Genomic DNA, 20,443 nt, shown 5'->3' with positions numbered 1-20,443 from the left:
ATCTGGTCTTTCTTTGAAATACAACTGTATTTTCAATGTACTGAAAAATTCCTGTATCCCCACTATAAAGAGATTTCTGGATGAGTGTGGATGGCAATATTTGCATAATGTTCTGCCACTTCACAATAAGGTCAAGATGCTACTGTGCAGTAGATTTCAAACATATGTTGCCTGATTGTTCAGACAGAAAGTTTACGGTCATGGGACAGGCCAGAAAGTTACATCCCTTTCAATGTATTCTCACAACTGGACTTGCAGATTGTGTATTGAAATGTTTGTACAACATGGGAAGAAACAAGTTGTTTGTTATCATTTTTTTTATTGGTTCAAATTGTAATAGTCATAAAGTTTGTGGTATTTTTATAATGCATCAGATGGCATTAATGAAATGAAGATACATACACTAACATGTACAGTTGGCTTTAGGCTGATGTTCTAGCAAGGTCCATATGGGACCAAATGTCTCATCGTTAGGTTTTGGTTACAGGAAATACAAAAAAGAGCATAAACTATCATGTCAAATTGGGGTTTTCTGAAATGCTCCCAATCCACAGCGACTGTGTCATACTGTATGTGGTAGCCCTGTCTCAGCCAACTTCCTGTAGCTGTACGGTTCCATCTTTTTAGGTTCCCTTCATGGAGACGAACAGGTGGGGCTGAATACCTAATTGACGCATTTGCAGAATTAATAAATCCCCCTCCCCTTCATTTGATGCTGAGCTTCTCAAGCAGCCGTATCTCATTAGGGCCTGTGAGAAGCCGCTGTGTTGGGATGTCGGGCTGAATTTCTGCTGGGATGTGAAGGGAGCCGCGGGGGGCGTACTTGTGTTCCATCCCCAGCCTGTGGAACCGGGCGCTTTGGTTTCCGTGCCAACTGCTCGGTGCCCTGGGTGAGATTACCTCTCTCTGCAAACACAAAAGGGGCCCCTATTGTGTCACAACAGCTACGTCTGTCCCTTTAACATGTGGCAATGGTAAACAACATCTTCAAGCCCAAAACAATTTGGGTCCCAGGTGACTGCAATTATTTATGAAATCAAACACAATTTTGGCTGTTTACCATGTAGGCCACCTTTGAATGATTGCAGTGCTTCAGTAGATCTATTCAGTGTAAATCATAGCGTGGATTAGCATATGATTATGTGGATGCTAACGCTTTAGTCATTGAAAACAGTTGCTTGATTGAAACATACAGTGCTCAAGGCCCAGGGGATGTGTTGCAAGACCTTTTAACAGGATGAAGGTCTAGCTATGTGGATGGGCTGAAGATACACAATCATTTGTTCCTTTAAGTTGCATGTCAACACACTGCATTAATGGATAAATGTTGTGTCAGAGTGTGCGAGTGTGTGGGTTTGTCTGCTTGCATGTGTGCTCACTCGCGCTTGAATATGAGTGTGCATACATACAATTGAGATAAAGGGTTGGTTTTGACAATGAAGATTAATAGGATTTAAAGACCCCACCATGCACTCTACTTGTCCTTCCATAGTCTGCTGAGTCTATGAGTCCCTTGGGAATGTGTTAGGGAACATTATGACAAAGGAAAACAATACATCGAAGCTACTTGCTTTTCCACTGGGACACTGAGCAAATAAAAACACCTTCGCTATGAAACAGCATAAACCACATTTCAAAGATTCATATGCCCGGAGCATCCACGTTTAAATCACATCCTTATCTTATCACATGGATTGTTACCTTGAGACAAACAGACTGTGAAAGGACGGGATGCACTATAAAATGAAAAAATACAATAAATACTCAAATGCACTTTTACATTTTAATGGCATTTTTTAAATATCAAATAGTGAGCGTGTGCTACATTGGCAAATATGTTTGCATAGACATCACTTTCCAAGTTTCTTTTAATAAACAAGCTCAAATAAAAAAAATGCTTGAGTAGGTGCTTGCTGTAATTTATGAACTCCAATAGGTATTTAATGTAGCATGTTATGGTACTTGAGCCTTTATTACTTGACTTAATTGCTTTTTTGTCCTTTGTTTTCTTTACAAAGCAGTCCTTACTCATTAAGAAGCGTATCCAAGAAAGAGATGTCGCAACAACAAACATTGACTGAGTTGTATGATGGGAAGGACAATGTTTCAAAATGAGGGAAACATACTATATTTTATGAGTGGGCAGTCAGAAATTAAGAAAATGCAACTAATTCATGCGTTCATCATGAATTGAATCACCATAAAATGACATTGCACATCACAAATGTTATGAAATAAAACTTTGCAGATATACAGTAAGGTAATTTAGACATGATCGACCAGATGTCCCTCACTCTCATAGTCAATGGTAATGTAATTGGAAGTCAAGTGCAATATCCTCCACAGTGGTCATAAAACCAGACAGAGAACCCCTCACTGTATTAGTTCGGCCTGTGTAGTCGACTAATTAGCCTGAAGAAGACAAATATGGCATGTTGAATAAATGAAATGCTACTTAGCCCTGTGAGACACTCAGCCATTGATCTGAATGGACCCGCAGGGAAGGAGAGAGAAAAAGAGAGGCAAAAACTGCACAGGGCCACCTGTCACTCCCTGAGGCCACTTGGCCCCTTTTCACAGCGGGTCAGAGCCCCTGACGTTACCTCATCATAAAATGGCGTTGGCGGGCACTGGGCCTACAAGACCGTAGAGTATCTAGATATTCCATGCTAACCCATCCGAGGCCCTCCTCTGCTCATAGCTGTTAAGGGCTTCATTAGCAGTTAGCGTAGCATCTTCCAAGCATAGGGTTGAGACGGGTATTCCATGCGGAGTCATTTTTTTCTGTCTGTCAAGGCTAAAGGAAAGGAACAATGGGCCGAGGGCGGAGAAGGTGGGTGGTGGGGGGGGGGGGGGGGCACTCCTACCATTTCTATCTCAGCGGTATTGTCACACCCAGCTTAATTATGATTAATCACATACCTGGAAATTCTCCTTTGGTAGTGTTTAGCAAGGATGGGACTGGCTAAATATTATCACTCTGGCATCTGGTGGAAGAGTGGAATCTGTTTTTTGAAACAAAAGACAGCGGTGAGATGTGGGTCTGTTTGCAAACTGAGTGCAGTTGACTCCTGGCAAACTCTACCTCCTCTAATGCCTTATTCACTGTGTAAATACTAAAAAAATCACTGTCAAATCAGTAATTTTCAACCTTAAAAAAGAGCACTGTTGGTTTCAACAAACATTGCTGACTAAAGAGTCAGAGCAGCAGCAACACATTTAATAATACATTTGAGGAAGCACAACTCAGCATAGACTACAATATTTCAAAGTACCTGAAATATGATTTTTTTCCCCACCTTTTACTTCCACCTAAAAACAATTCCCTGTCACATGTAGTTTGCTGCACTTCTGAAGCATAGTTTATATTGAGTCTAAACCGGAGGGGTTTGCAATGGTACATTTAGCATGGTTCTGTCACGGATGGACCGAGGTCCTAACCAGACCTATCCAATCTTAATCTTTTCTGCATGCTAAGCAGACCGTTGGCGCCTTCTCCCCTGGCTAGATTGTTATAAATGCTGTTTATGGTCTTGCTATGACAACTGTGAAGGGCATGGCAAATAATTTGTCACAGGATTATTCTCTCAATGTCTGAATATGTTAGGGGATTGTAAATGACCCCGAGTAGTAAAAAGGGGGGATTGTGTGAGTAGACAATAAGGAATAGTTAATACAATACTCTCTGCTTTTAGTTGGAGGACGATGGCCGGTAGATTCATTGTGCATGCATATTTGTTTTGGCTTTAATTTCTTTAACTTCATGGATGAGTGCCATGGTTATCTTGTGTTTGTTTTGTCTGTCTCAACTGTCTTTAAGTTGAAATTGTGTCTAAATACCAGTACTTTGATTCAAATCAAAGATGCAATGTGTAACACGGGTTCTGCTCATTTTGAATGCAAGAAAATAGGTCAACAAAACATACAAATGTGTCCTGCCAAATGGGTAACAAAGCATGCAAATGAAGGCCAGTATTGGGCCAATCAGTGCCAAAGAAAGATGCCCATGTTTGACTTGGTATTCCAAACATATGGCGAGTGATCGCGATGGCACAATGGCCTAGAGGTGTCAGTTTTTAACCACTATCCCTTCGCCTGAGTGGCACAAATACAAAGGCACAAGAGTTGGCTTCTTGGGGTGTGTGTCTCTTCTCGCCAGTTGTACATGAAGAAGTGCTTTAAGATCTCTATAAGGTTTAGAGCCATGTAGAGTGCAGAGAAGTAACTTAATCATGACACTGAAGATAAGGACAATCCCCATGAACAGGAACTGTCTGTAAGACCATGCAAAACATGTGGTGCTCTGTGCTTCAATGCATTGTATCCCATGAGACCCCTTTGTGCAGTTAAAGCTAATCCTCACAATGTTTAATCCATGTGTTAAATATTTAATGACTTTAAATAGGGATGCATTGGTGTTATATTTGAAGAAAAAGGATGCATGTGAAATGAGTTCAAGCTGTTTTAAATTGCACGGAAACGACCAAATGCACTCAACTTTTAAAATGTACTTTTTCTTTGATCAAAATACCAAAAAGTGGAAAATGTACAGATTTTGTGGTCATTTATTTTCATGACAAATAATTTATAACTACCAAAGTCAGGAAATACTATGCTTTGCATATTTTAATTTGACCATTTAAGAAATATGTTTCAACTGCTTCATATACTGTCAACCACACAAAAAGGAAGAATACGGGTCATGGACGAGAGGGAAACAATACACCCTCACCTGTCTAGCAATGCATGCTTTACAGCCATCACTAAAACGTTTTAGTGCAAAAGAAATTGGGGTCTTATTGAAAAACTGGTCCCATATATGTCACAGAAGACATACAGTTATTTTTTGCAATACTGAGACATATTTTATCATAATCTGTCTAGGACGAGTAGGCCTTGTACACATCATTGGGTTTTCTTGCTTAGTTAGATTGTGAAGGTCAGAGTTCTTTAGCCTTTTATGGATGTTTAACTTTTAAGAATTATTACATGTAGGGAGCTGACCCGATTTATTTTCCTGTCAGTGCCTCCGCATCTGATCCACGACAGGAAATGACATTTTCCCCTCACACTTCACAAGATATATAATGCGTATCTTCTGCCATGCCTGCCCCGTTGAACTTGAGTGTAAAAACTGCACTGGTTATGGCTTTATGATTTTTATACACAGAAGCATGATATGAATAGAACTATATGTATTTCAATATCATATACTAGAACCATGTTTGTCACACATTAAGTATAGTCCTTAAATGTTTTTTGGAATCATTAACAAAATATCTTAACCAATGAAATCACCTTTTATAAAGCCATTATAGCCATGATATATACCCATACAAACATCTTGCAATGATCTGAATAATAACATCTTTACATTCAGAAACCAATACAATTACATCTAATTGCTAAACAGCAGTTTAGGTGGGTTCACTGTAGGACTGTCTTCATGACAGTAGGTGGAGTGTCCACTCTGACGGGACCAGCTCAAGGTTATGTTCAGTGTGTGTATATTTGTGTTTTTGTCCATTTGTTAATTGCAGTTTGCTGATGGTGAAATGACTCCTGCTAATCGATAATCGCTAACCTCTACCTCTCTGAAGCTCCAAGAGTAGTTTTAAACTAGAAACAGCAGTGCTACAATGCCGTACTGTATGTTGTAAATGTGAAACTGGGGCTGGGGACACAAATTGGTCGACCATTGTAGACGTCCTAAGCAGTTTGAAGAGAAGTATGGCATGTGAATTGAAATCAAGCTGCTCTAAATTGCACTGAATCCAACATCCAGATGCAATCTAGGAGGAAAAGAGATATGTTTGCATCCTTCCATGTTAACACCAACCTAATTATTTGTTAGGAGTTGGAGGGAAGTTAATTAGGCTTTCACATTTAGATTTCCTTACATCTGTTATATTTAAATATGTTTTAATAGTTTCAAAGACTAGCAAATTGTACGACAAAAGCAGAATATCTTAGTGTAGTATCCCCACTAAACAAATTATCTTTTGTTACTAGAATCAACACACGCTAAATAATTTACATTAGTTGTTTAAGACTGTGCTATCTAGTTAGACTTACAATGTAAAGAAGTCAATTTTTTCATGTTTGTGCCCATTAGCTAAGAACTAATTAATCTGCTTTCCGAACTCAATTAGGCCATGAGCTATATTAATGCATAGCTGTTGCCTCAATATGGAAATTAAGCTCTGAGAAACATTTAAACAACACACTTGAAAACTATACTATTTTTATGAAAGAATAAAGGTTTGAATATGCTACGGGAACCAGTATTCTGTTTAAGGCGTTTTCACTTAAAAGGGATTCTTCCTATGTTGAAGCTTGTGTCATTGTTCATGTCTACTTCATGAACAATGTCCTTTCAACCAAACTTCGTAGATTAAAGTCTACATGGCCACTAGAGGGAGAGATGTTCCATAGAGTCTTACTGCTAAAACCACATGAAAGTTGCAACGGAATGTTCCCCCTGTTCTTGTGCAAGTTAAATACTTTTTTTCCCAAATCACTAAGATGACTAGGCCCCAGTAGATTCATTAAGTATGAAATATATGACATGTGTGACCCAACATGATGTTATGTTTATTGTTTTCATACTCTTTACTTTATTTGAAATGTTGTTGCATCACTTCAATCCAAATGTAATAAAAACAATGAATCAGAAGTCTAAGAGAGCACACTAAGCCAAGCTCCCCTAAGGTGCATAGATCTAATTTATAACTGGATACTTTCCGCCTGTTATGAGCTAAGTAAACACAAAACAGACATTTTCATTGTCTAACAGCACTTGACAACTCTCAATCCATCCTTGAAATTGTTTGGAAGTCCTTCAAGACTTGCCTTTGGCCTTTGAAAACAGGGTGACAGTGGTTGGCTGACAGAAAGGAGTTGTGCCACTGTTGTTGCATGTTGCAAACAGTCTCCAAAAGCCAAGGAGAATTGCCCAGGCATGGGGTGCTTGAAATCCCCCTCAGTCCCTGTGTGGGTGGTCTTTTTTTACTGCGAAAAGGACTGCTGTCGCCAGGCAATGGGAGAAGCTGTCACTGTGGCAGCCAACAGAGCTAGACTGTGCATTATTTCAACCATTGAGTGCTAGCTACACATACAGGAGAAATTAATTCAAACTGCCAACTTTATTCAAACAGAGGCATCCATTAGATCAACTGAATAATGGTAAGCTAATGAATATGCGGTTGCAACAATATAATGACTATAGCAGACACTTGTGGTGAGCGAGATTTCTAAGAGAATGTTTGTCAACATGAATTAATTACATTTTTGCATTTCTTAGTGATTTTCTTGGTCTAAATGAAGAAAAGAAAAGTATGGTGACAAAAAATTGAATATTGAATGTGAATTATAGATTTGATTAAAAAACTATCAAATGTTTCCTCCAATGGGAATGTAACATTATTTATTTACAACTCTCCCCTTACCTTGGGTCTCAAATCATCCACTGGTATCCTGAAGGAAGGCCTTGCACGTAAGAGTAAAGCATATTAGAACTGTCTAAGTAGGCCTCGCTTCAATTACTTGTTAAAAGGACCCTGTAATTAAAAGCCACAAACATGCCTTTTGAATGCAAACTCAGACAATTAAAAGAGTCTCACAAGTGCATTAGTGGAATAAGTTCTGAATTAGCACTAAGGATACACAATGAATGCACCCTGTTTTTTTTTATCTCCTCTCCCTATTCACTCTCCCAGAGCAGAAGCAACGAGAGCGGCCCTGTTTTGAAGTCCAAGGGTCTCCTTTCTTTTTTTTTCATTCTCTTTTTTTGGGGGGAAAAGGAGATTGAATCAGCCTAATCTTCTCCTTGTACATTTGAATGTCTTTCCCCTCTCTGGAGAGGAGATCATCCTTGTTACTTGATAATGGGCCCAGGTGCAGGGACAGTGGCCATGTCTAACTTGTTCACGGCGGGGCCGTAAAACCAATGAAAGAGGCCCACCCTTTGAAGACGCATGCCTGTTCTCTGGCCTGATTTGTGGTCACTGGGCCAAACAATTTACTGCCCACACAGACCCCAGGCCGAAACAAGGTGTGGGAAGCTGCAAAGTGCTGTGATGTGTGGCTGAGGACCCTGCATCAACCCTCTCTGCAGGGACCAGGTGGAGCTTCAGCTGTCGCATGGTACAGTGTGTGTGTGTGTGTGTGTGTGTGTGTGTGTGTATGTGTGTGTGTGTGTGTGCATTTGCGTGTGTGTGCATATGTGTGTTGGCAGGTGGAGGCCCGATCCATTTTGACAGCACAGTGACAACAAAATATAGGATTATATCTAAACTTTTTAGCCTTGCATCACATAAGAGTAGCAGCACAGCAAAAGCAAAAATGTCATTGCTCAATGTTGTGGCTACACTCAACTATTCAGGTGCATACCTCCACATAGATGACAGTGATATACACAAAGTGTTGCAAATGTCTAGCTGCTTTTGCTCAGTGCAGTCAAATGCTGTCAAGTCAATGAGTATGTAGAACATTCTCAGCCCAGTTTTCCAGAGCTTTTGAATCCCTCACCTGTGGGGGAACTTTGACTTTTTGACAGGTTCAGTGAGGAACAAACATCAAAGAGCAGGTGGAGCATAATCATTTTCAAAGTCAACAAAAATGTAGTGCTGTCCACAGAGGACACACTGCTGCAATCAAAGGGTCAAAATGTTGCAATCTGATTGGGTGTCTGCCTCGTCACTGAAATTGATTCAAATGTATATTTCATTTCCACCAAGTGAGGTTTCCTCGCTCAACACCAGATCTGCAAGCGGGCCTCTTCTGTAGTTCTTGAGAGAGATCCGAACTCTGAAAAATGAGTTCACAATTCACTCGCAGCCACAGGGCATTGAGGCAGTATCAATCACAGCCAGCATGCTACACCCACTAAAAAGAATGTCTGAAATGTACTGTTCTAGTTGCACTCGAGAAGAGCAGCAATTTCCCACAGGACTCCTTCTCTTAATTATTTATTTATTTATTTAGCCGACACCTTTTTCAAAGACAACTTACAGAGACTAGGGTGTGTGAACTATGCATCAGCTGCACTGTCACTTACAACTACGTCTCACCAGACAGACGGAGCACAAGGAGGTTAAGTGACTTGCTCGGGGTCACACAATGAGTCAGTGGCTTACACAGAGCTATTCTAGCTTACACAGAGCTATTTTATTTCACCAAGATGATGGGTGCACGGAACAAGTAAAAAAACATTTTGGACAGGAATCTTGTCATATAACATGTTTTACTATGATTTCTTTGTTTTATCTTGAAGATTTTTTCTTACTTCCATTGTTTACTAAATGGAGAGTGCAGGCTCTTCCCAGGTTTGTTATCTGTTGCCATCCCGTTGTCGTGCCAGTTTACCAAGTTGCAATCTGTTGTCATGCGAATTGGTTGCCAGTGTTTGAATAAATCATCCCTTTCAGCTAGAGGTGATTCATTTGGATTCTTTGAGTGTGACCTATATAACAAGACAAGCAAGAGCCTCTGTAGTCATAACCCTATGTGCATTACGATTTATTTGCCTCTGTGGCAGCGAACTAAAGTCAATACATTTGTTTAGTATGTTGCTTGACCCTATTGTGGTGCTAAGTTTCTTGATTCCAAGGACCCTGTGAGTTGCCTCAAAGCATTCAGTGCATGGCGACCTTGCCTTCTATTGTTTGTTACTTGGATGCTTATTTGCACTTTTTGGGAGGCTGGCTGCTAGCACAGCAGTAGTTTCCTCCCATGCTTGTATGACAATTAGCCATGGGGAGCTGTTGGAGGGGAGTCACTGAGCACAGCACCGTTTAGGAACAGGGAGGTGACGAGTGGGGATGGGGGAGAAAAGGAGGAGGAGGTGGGTTACTTTTTATTGCCAATGAATTAGTGTCATTTACTTTTCCCACGCCCACCCCTGGCAGGTGACAGGCAGCCCCCTTCCCAGGGTGCACCTGCAGACAGGGACACTGTTGGGAAGTTGCCTTGACTCCCTTTGGCCAGTAAGCATGCAATCAGTGGGAAAGTCCAGCCTCTGAAATCCAGGTTCACTGTTACAGTCAAAACAAGACTAGATATTCACCGACATTCTCAAATGGCACTCAAATACACACAAAAGCACTCAGACAAAAACCAGGGTGAATGATAAGTATGCGTCATACATGACCTCAGTCCCCCCCCAGTTTTCAGCACTGTGGTCACAGTTTGATGGAACCGAAGAAAGAAAACTGTCTGGAACGAATTATTGACATTTCCAATTTGAAGCGTTATTTTTAGTTGCCTGCTCATGTTGTTGTGGTTATGTACCTCCTAAATACTCATGCCCCCTGCAGTGATGTGGCAGCTCCCTTTATGGCTTATTGACGACTAGCTTACTGTACAAGCCCTCTTTCATGTCATTTCATCATCCCATTAATTCATTAATTAAAGTAAATAACCTACGTGCTTCTTCAAGGAGAAGCTCCATGCACTTTGTGTCATCACCCTCCTCTCCATTCGACGGGTCTGGTATTCCACCTCACTGCGGGCACATCTTTCACTGAGATTGCGGAGGCGTGGGGTTGCCTTCCTGATAAGGGGGCTTACTAATTAGTGACTGTTTTCTACTGGAGTATAGACACCAGGTGTCACACCTCGTCCTTAAGACACTAATTAATGAATACTTAGCATAGGGAGTAACACATGATTAATTATACCTGGAGAAACAGTGTAAACTGTCTTAATACATAGGCTACTGGCAAGAAAACGCTACTGGCATTTGGATTCACGCTCTGTTTACGAGAAGGTGGGGCTTTTCCTATCTGTGATTTCTGCTTGGGTTCATCTGTTGGCCATGTTTATTTGTCAGATACTCTATATAATATAAGACTGTTATATTATTAATACAAAAATGTAATCTAACATCTAACATAAACAAAATGTTTCATTGCTTCTTTACATGATAGCTACAAGGTAGTTCTTGAATGCATTCCATGGCAAAAGATCAGCTCTGCAGAAAGGGCAGGTGTCCGTCATATGATATGAAGAGCTTTTAATGTGATTATGTTCTTTTGCTTTTTCGATAGAAAGCTAAATAATTGTAGTAGCGTCTTTACATCATGTGTTCTCCAGAAACAAAAACAAGGACAGATGGATTCCGAATGATGTTGTGTCCACAGAGACTTTGTAGTCTAGGGATTAAGGGACTAATGTAGATCTCCAATGAAACTGAAACTTAAAAACAGCCAAAGGGAAGGTAAATTACTTACATAAGATAAATTAGGACACAAGGGGATACAGAGTGTGAATGCACAATGCCACTAGAATCACAGACAAATAGACACAGACAAATCAGTCAGTTGAACCTGTGACTTGATATGGTCATGATATGATTGATATATGGTATAGATGTAGTGACATATAGTAATTAATTCTCCAGGTTATGTACTCAGCATTAAGCTTTTTTAGTCACCCAAGAGAGGATCTTGTGAATTTTATCATGAATTTGTATCAATGAATTATAAACATTTGCAGTCATAACATTTGGCTCTGATTTAGCCAGCTGGTCAGCCAAACCAAACAACATATTGCAATTTCAGCATATTTTTACAGTTTTCTCATGACACAAATTCAACAACAGACAACACACTAACAAACTCATCCAATCACTTCCACCCCAGGGCGTCTACATTACAGTGAAACATAACAGCACATTTAGATGAGAATCCCATTCAAGAATACAAACAAAAGTTGGAACAATCAATTCTATCAGTACTTAACCAAATGTGTTGTAACAAGATGAAGATGATCAACCTTCAAAGCAAGTTTATTGAATACATCCCAGGAACACACCAGTCATTGCTAATTAACCTCACACAGAGTTTGTAGACAATGAAACAACAGAACAAAGTAAAATTCAAGCAGTAGAGATTATCACAACAACAAAAGGAGGACAACAGGATTTTACTGTTCCTGAGAGTTTGACAGAACAATTTGAGATTAGATCAAAAACAGATGCATCAATGGCAAGAGGAAGTTGGACCTTTTGCAATGTAAAACAGGGAATCAATCCCCCATCTAAACAACTACTTTTCTTATAGAACCAAGTTATTCAGTTAGTTTTTAGACTTGACATTGCATGCCTGAAATTATTTCTGCTGGCATCATGTAAAAGAAACACAATAAATTAGCTGTAGCTAAGATTCATCTGCCCCAATCTTCACAAGATACCATCTGTTTTTAGCAACAATTCCGTTTTGTTTACTGCCTCTTTTCCTTCAGGTGTTGGTGTGACCCACTATTGTCTCGTGAGGTGGGTGGAGGTTTTTCCTGTCAAAACTCATCAAATCACCTGAGGTCAAATAGGTCTTCTCCAGCTGTAGTGCCACAAGGTTCAATCCAGGGTCCACACTCATTCTCTGCACCGGGACCTTTGACTACAACATCTAATCTTTCTGTAGATCTTGCTCACAGCAATGTGATACCTTTTGTCACCTCTGGTTCCCAAAGCACCTTTGAAGTGCTCTGAAAGTGTTAGTTTATGGTTGTATGAGGGGAGATAAGATTCCAAGACAGGTGATAAATTAACTTGTCATGCAGTCGCTGCAGGGGAGAGAGTGGGGTACTAGAATCCACAGAACCTGTTATCACCGTAACACCTCTTTGCAAATAGAAGTGAGGAACTTTAATGCCCAAACAACTGGGTGTCAAGTGAGCGTAACAGCTCCATTAATAGGGGGGTGTTGATTTCAAATGGATAAAAAACACTAAACAAATTAAGTACAGTTTCTCAGACAACAAAAGGAAATGTGATGACTTTCTGGGAATTCCAAAACATGTAGGATCCAATGAAAACATTTCCATGAATTTGCTTGCAGTAACTTGTAAACTACATTTCTGCAAGATGTGAGTTAACCAACCACCATGTAATGTCCAAGAGTCTTAAAATATAATGGGGTAAGAGGATTGAAATGTTTCAATGTCAAGGAAGTAACACGTGAAAGGTGCTGAACTTTTCTACAAGGGAGCCACGTGTCTATTCACTCTCAATGTGGCTTAATAGAACAATACTGATCCTAAATACTGACCCACAGCTATCATGAATACATCAATTTGAAAACAATAAATCAGAGCCCCTCTCATGTCAGTTTCTTCATCCTCCCATTACCCTTTCATCCAATCGTCAGCAGGTAGACAGACAAACAGAGCAGTTCTTACTATGGTGATTGAGGTGAGGCAATTGAAAGTGTAAAAAACTGAGAAGTGTGATTGGATAAGATACATTTCCAGACAGCAGTGAGGCTGACTGGAGCCAAGGGGATGATGAATGTTCAGTGATGCTTCAGGCCCTGTCAGCAATCATTCCTCATGTACTGGAATCACGGTTAAGCTTGCCCTATGCCTGAAGTCGGCTCTGAAACTTATCAGATGTGAGGACTTGTGTCGGTTTCATACTGAGAACATGTTTGACCTTGAGGGCATCTCCACAAACTCTACACCTCTACAAGTTTTCACGCACATACAGGGATGAAATACTTCAATAACAGTTCAGCAACAATAATGCCTGACATGTGCCATGGGGTTCTGGTGGTCAAACTATAATCACAAAACCTTGTGCTAAATTGATACAGATTTTTGCTGGATGGATTTGAATTTGTGCACTACCTTTGAGCAATGTTGGGCTTGTACAATCCTTAGTCCAAAGAAGATCAAATGCATCGTAGAAGAGGTTAAACAAAACACCTTAGGCAAAACGTTGCATTCAGAGGTTAAATACTGCAAGTATGGTCACATATTTGAGCTTGTGACCATACTACTAAGAAAAGCATAGCAGTACCGTTTAGTTGTGTTTACTAAATGGGGTTAAGAGATTTGCCTCCCCTTTGGTGGGAAAACCCATTATCTCACTTTGGGTGGATTGTGTGTGCCTTCACTTTTGAAACAGCTCCACAGGGTATGGTTTGAATACCAGAACACACATTGGGATCTGCAGGAGTCTCTTTCTCCCTCCGGTTCTCACTGTGTGGGAGCCTGTGCTAACTCTATCCCTCCTGTCCCCTCTGCATGAAGTGTTCTGTGGGATGAAAGCAGAAGGGCTGCTGCTGGAGTTCTCACTTGGATGGCAAGCAGCCCCGAGATCTTGCTGTGTTCTGGGCTGTGGCACGGCCTACCACATTGACAATCGGTCACTCAACCCCACAGATTTCATTGTTGAAACAGGACACATACCATCTAGGCATTTTGAAACTACTCTAACACTTTGAACTTTACACTCATCGGCTCAACAATATGCCGTCCCCTTTTTCTGACATGAAAGTCAATAATGGTAGGCTAGAAAGTATGTCAAACAATGCCATTTGTGTTAGTTGTTTTGCCACAAAATGCATGTGGCCAGAAACTGAGATTTTTATGTTAACAGTGTTCGTATCTTGGCAACGCTTTGAAAGGCCTATACGCATTGATGGCACACAATTGTCTTGGCCATGGGGTAGTGTTAACTGGCTAATCCCTTATGGCTGGCCAGACAGTCCCTGCTGTTAATTCAGAGCTCTCAACAAACTTGATAGTGTTTACTTTTATCCTACTGCTACATAAGGGTACTTCAATGGTTTTCTTTCTATTCTAAAGAAGTGTTCTCCTCATTGTGCTTTGACCATATGCCACATGAGTAAAACAAAACTAAACAAAACTCCTGGGCCAAACTTCACAAGTTTGGTAAATAAATATATTAATGCATATAATACATTATGAAACAAATGGAGTAGAATACTATAAAAATAAAGTTTACCTTTCTGGTGGAAATCATTGGTTATCAAAGGATTGTAATTTTAAAGACTCTAATTCAAGGTGTAAATGCTTGTTCAGCATACATATAGCATTTATCCTTAGCCTGACAAGTGTTATAGATCCCTAATGGTGTTGACATTGGGGAGGGGAAAGGCCACAGAACTGAAGATGACCGTTTAACTTATCTTCTTTGGCTAATATTGGAACTGCCACCCACTGGCCTAATTTGTTTCGCTTTCACAGCCTGGCAGCATGAATCAAATGTTGACATTGTAATTTCATGCATACATGGGTGTTTGGCGAGTCTGGACCTCCATCCCTTTGTGGGATGTATCCCCATCTTCTCTCTATCTTCACCTACATTCTGTCACGTCATAACAAGTGCAGTCTTACAAGAGTTCTTAAAATAATACAAATTATTGCTTAAACAAATGTAGGCCTAATAGAATGCTAACAAATAGCAATAAGCAAACACGTTAGGTAATGTATAATGTTGGAAAAGGTGAGGCACTCACAAAACCAGACGCATTTTGCAGAACCATCTCAAAACTAGCCTTAACTCGTTTCCCAATAATTGCTTCGTCCTCAAGTCTTGATTTGTTCTATCGGTGATGGTCATAATAAAGACGCAAAAGTATTTGCATCAGCGCATTTCCTCATTACATCCACAGGATATTGATGAGCATGTGGCAAGGCGCTGTTGGTTCTGAAAATGAATTACAGCCTTTATTTATTTTGGAGGGTACCTGCTGGCATCCAAAGTAAATATTATTCGATCAACAAAATGCCCACAATAAACATAGCAAGTAATTGTTTAATGTTTGAATTTGACATGTTGGCTCTTGCAACTGTGGCGGTGTAACATTTAAAAATTACATAAATAATAGATATGAATAAAATCCCTGTTTATCATCCACTTGGTTTGGAAAGTTCACATATCGTAAATCAGTAGAAAATGTATTATTAACTGCAATTTATCACTGCCACAAATTTGGAACCAAAGAATAAACCCTTTAGCCAATGACTGACAGGCTTTTCTAAAAGATCTATTTCCTGGTTTATTAACATACGCATACATGATCTGTTGCTTCCGTACTTACTCTAAACCCTCAAGTTAAGTGAAACCGTTTGTTTTGTCTCACCAGATTATTTATTAATTCTCTTGCATCTATAATCCATCAGAGATTGATGGTCATGTGAATATCTATACTCCTTGGCAGTTTATTTCATTTGTTTGGGGCCTACAGGCATTTTTTCATGAACCACATAAATAATCTCACAATTTTCTTCATGAGAAAAGGAATCTTTGGCAGTGCTAAATAATTATTTCCACCTGTTTCAACATACGCACCACTCTATAAACATATTATAAATAACAGGTTCTTGTCCATTCCATCTCTCCCTACTTAAGCTGAAGTTGAGTTCATTATTCAGGCCACTGCCCCTCATGCATTAAGCAGTGCATAAATTATGCGTACTAATTATCTTGGATGGACCAGCACTTTAATGAATTATTTTAATTAAACCACAACATTGAGGTTTGTACAGGATGGGCTATATTTCAAGATCTGCCTCGCATAACATCGCATAACCTTCATCTTTCCGTGAATGGATCATGCAGCAGTTGAGGACACCAACTTAATTCACTTGATTACACAACAAAGCTTACAGTGCAAATGCACCTCATTCGGAGAAGAAAGTTGTACTTAGGGTATCAAGGATATAGAATATCTAGTGTCCCCCTACCTACATTTGTACAGTCATGCAAGGTCATAGTGTGAGGACACATACATTGAAATTGGGAGAGAAAGCTTTGCCCTAAGCAACCAGCGTCTTGAAATTATAAAACTTGCACCAAAGGTTTTAAGGACACATACAGATCATCTAGTGCTTCTTTCATTCCCTCTCTCGCTCATGTACATACACACAATCACACAGACACTCAAACTCTCATAGGTAAACCCATCTTTACTGGTACATGCCAAAATTTAAACTGTGAACAAATGGCAACAACTTAAATAAGTTGTAGATGTACACAAAGAACAATCTTTCACTGCCATAACTGGAAGCAATTTTTCTCAAAACGTGGCAAATTCCCACCTTGAACGGTTAAGAACTCGTTATTTTATAATTGTAATATATATATATTTACAAATCATACATATATAGCCTACATGATTTGAATTATTCAATGAAAGTTAAAAAAAGGAAAAGGCATTTCAAAATGAGTTACTTTTATGAACTTGTAAACATTGGCACGGTTTAAAAATGCCAACACTGTCCAAACAGACAGAATCAAAAGAAGTGAGGGGGAGGGGCACATTTAAATTCCAAAGAGGTTTCTAAACTCGTTTCCAAATCCCTCAGTCAGCAATGTGTTTGAGAAAATCAGTCTTTTTGTCTCTTTGAAAACAGGCTAAATCTACACCGGTGGCCCAGTCGAAGTTTGCCATTCTTCGAATTGTCCATTCAAGTGAATTTGAGTAAATGAAGTGGATTGAAGCACTTATTCGGTATCATATGCACTGTAGGAATTCTAATATATTTGTTCATATTCTTGAATAAGGTTCAGTATAAAGGGTATCGGTCTAAGTGTAACGTTTTTTGAAGGTTATTAAATACTTCTATAAAAACATTATTGGGAAATCGAAGAAACTAAATATATGAAATAGAAACTACGTTTTTATTCTCAAATATTGTATACGCTGACCAAATGTAAAAGTAACATATTATGATATTTATATTGCCTTGAAAGTTCCTTAAACTTCAATAGTAAATGAAAAAAACATACTTAATAAAAGCAGTTGACTCACTAGGTCAAACAATCTGTGGGCTATTTTAACCTGTTGAATGAACGAGATTTCGTGCGCTCATAACATATTTGGTTCTATCAGAACAGCGTGGTCGTGGAAATAGGTATTTTTACGTTTATTGTAGGATCATCTGCAACAATTCATGCTCAAGGATTTGCTTTGCGTTTTGCAATGTCTTTGACATGAACGTTACAACTTCAAAAAAGTTAGATTTGTATGTATGTGTGTGTGCTTGTGTGTTAGCCATAGTCAGATTATTAAGAATACACATTAAGATAACATAATATGTATGCACATTTTAATGGGAAAATCTCTTGATGACCAATAATTTATTGCAGACACAATGCACACTTAAAAAGCACGCATGCTGGCAGCAAATACAACACAACGTTTGGAAACATGCTTTAATCTATACAGAGAACGTACAAATATACAGCATTTAAAGTTTACCACGGTTTTTAAATTATATGGTCCACATAGCAACTAACGATCTGTAATCTAGGCTACAGATAATCAAAAACGTCTAACTAAAAAGTGCATTTTACACATTTCAATATTCTTACGTTCATGTATTTATTTCCAAATTTTGAATGCAGAAAACCTCAACCTTTATCATAAATATGTTTTGTAAGTTTTACTTGTTTTATGTTATAGCTTTGATTGTTCATTTCAAGTGAATTTGTCTCAACCCAATAATAACAATTGAAGCTGAGGAAATTTGGTATACTAATTGAAATGCTGATTTTTAGGTTAGTTAAATGTCACTTATTGCCGAGTTGTTCTAATCGTGGCCTGTGGATGCCAATAAATTATCTAATAGTTGCTTTCCGTTATTTTTTTCTCCTCTTGTACCATGACAAGGAAAAATATATAAAAAATATAATAACCAATGAGTACCTAAAACAGACTTTATTTATTATCAGCCACCAATTGATATTGTGATTGCAAAATTAAATTTAAAGATTGTGATTTTCAATTTTGGAGGCTTTGCATTACAGAGCAAGAATATTCAGAGAGATAGCATTTCAGTGCTTTTGAGGATAACTTGGTAATCAAAGAATTTACCTGAAAAGTTGTGAGATGATGTCGGCTAACACAGGTGTCATAAATAGACATAGTAACTGCCACAACAATGCTCCATTAAAACATCTAAGTACATCAATAAACAACAAAACGCAAACACCTTGCCTTCTAGAAGAGATATTGCGTGGTCTTGGTTGTGATAATTGCAAATAAAATACTGCTTTGGAGTGGATGATTTTAAGAAGTTTATGCAAGTCCCACGAACGTCTCGTCAGTGGACTGCAACCACTGACTGCAATGCCGAGGACGGATTTGTGAGAGTTTCGCTTGGAGTGGCAGGGCTGCTTTGGCTAGTAGCTGTTTGGGGGGATGTAGGACTTAACGATTGCGGCGAGTTCGCAAGGAAAGCTGGAATGTGAGCTGGCAGCGCTGACAGACCCGGCACTGAGGCCATGGTAGGCTTTATTGGCACCGGAATGGCAGGCAAAGTCTGTCCACCGTGGCAAAAAGACTTCAGGGGCATCCCGTACGGAGAGTAATCACTGGCCATTGAGATGGGGGCTGCCGTGTCCATCACGCTAGTGCTGTACATGTGGGGCCAGGCTGTGGTCAGTTGGTTATGCAGGGGATAGCCAGCAGACATGGACTGCATAGTGGAAAAGGCAAGTCCCCCGGGCATTTTGTACTCTCTGGCGATTATATTTTCGATAGCAAACGGGTGCTTGAAAGTGGACGTCTGGTGAGGGACTCCAATGTTATAACCTGACATCTGTGGAAGATGAGTCCCAGAAGCCGCCAGAGCGCTCAGTCTAAGTTTAGCTTGTTGTTGCAGGTAATGGGCAGCATCCGACGGTTTGTTAGGCGCTAAGTGGTCTGATGTCATCATTAACTTGAAGCGTTTACGGCGTCTCAAGAAACTTCCATTCTCGAACATGTCCCCGCAACTGGGATGGAGAGCCCAGAAACTCCCTTTGCCAGGTTGGTCCGGTCGCCTTGGAATTTTGATGAAACAGTCGTTAAACGACAAGTTGTGTCGCAATGAGTTCTGCCACCGTTGCGTATTCTCTCTGTAGTATGGAAATCTGTCCATGATGAATTTATAAATCTCACTAAGAGGGAGCATCTTCTCTGGGCAACTTTGTATCGCCATAGCGGTAAGGGAGATGTAGGAGTACGGTGGTTTCTGGTCACTGTACGTGTTTCTCCCTGGTCGAGGCATTTTGCTGGACTAATAACAAATTAGGATGAAAGGGTGGCTCAAGTCCACTGTTCTCCCTCAAACAACGCGTGGATACTCTTCAAATATGTCCAAAATGCATTAGTGGATGAGTCGCAGTCTTCAAAACAACATTACGCACGACAAAAAAACGATGCGTTGGGGGCACACATTTTTCTTGGAACACAAATAATGCTCCCACTCCGTGCGTAAAAGTTAAAGAAAGTTCACAAAGCAATGCACAGACTTACTATTAGCCTCCGTCGGGGTGTGCGACTAGTATTAACTGTAGCGTTTGCTAACTGTCCTATGAAAACAGAAACCGGTCCGTTCTGTCAGATGACGGGTCTTTAGTTAAGCAAGCGGCAGTAAGCTTATTTCCCCCACCATATGAACAGAGCCGATATCGTCTGCCCCTTACCACGAGATGAGCTAAGTAGCTGCTTCCATGTCCTTCCTCTAACCGTCTGATAGTTTAATGTGGTGACATGAGCAGAAAAGACCCCTGTAGAGGCGCTTCATTAATTGGCCACTTCTTTGGTATCACATGACAATCGCCTTGGGAGGAGGGAGCTCGGAAAGAGGCATAATCTGGTTTCATTTACACCTATTTACATGGACACCTTGAGCCAATAGAAATCAT

General features: G+C 39.8%; 1 protein-coding gene across 1 annotated transcript; it reads right to left on the bottom strand.

The window, feature by feature from the left end:
• Window positions 1-18,855: 18,855 nt before the first annotated feature.
• Window positions 18,856-19,803, bottom strand: LOC146247073 (forkhead box protein B1-like). Its single transcript, XM_084682618.1, has one exon. It carries the CDS (start codon window positions 19,801-19,803, stop codon window positions 18,856-18,858), a length of 948 nt encoding a protein of 315 aa, XP_084538744.1.
• Window positions 19,804-20,443: the final 640 nt, after the last annotated feature.

Source organism: Hypomesus nipponensis, chromosome 19 (assembly GCF_054491055.1).
Source record: "Hypomesus nipponensis isolate SF chromosome 19, ASM5449105v1, whole genome shotgun sequence".
Classification (NCBI taxonomy): Eukaryota; Metazoa; Chordata; class Actinopteri; order Osmeriformes; family Osmeridae; genus Hypomesus; species Hypomesus nipponensis.
This window is presented reverse-complemented; position numbering and strand designations above follow the sequence as displayed.

Coding starts and splice junctions, on each gene's coding strand:
- LOC146247073 (XM_084682618.1), bottom strand. CDS start 19,803: ATGCCTCGACCAGGGAGAAACACGTACAGTGACCAGAAACCACCGTAC.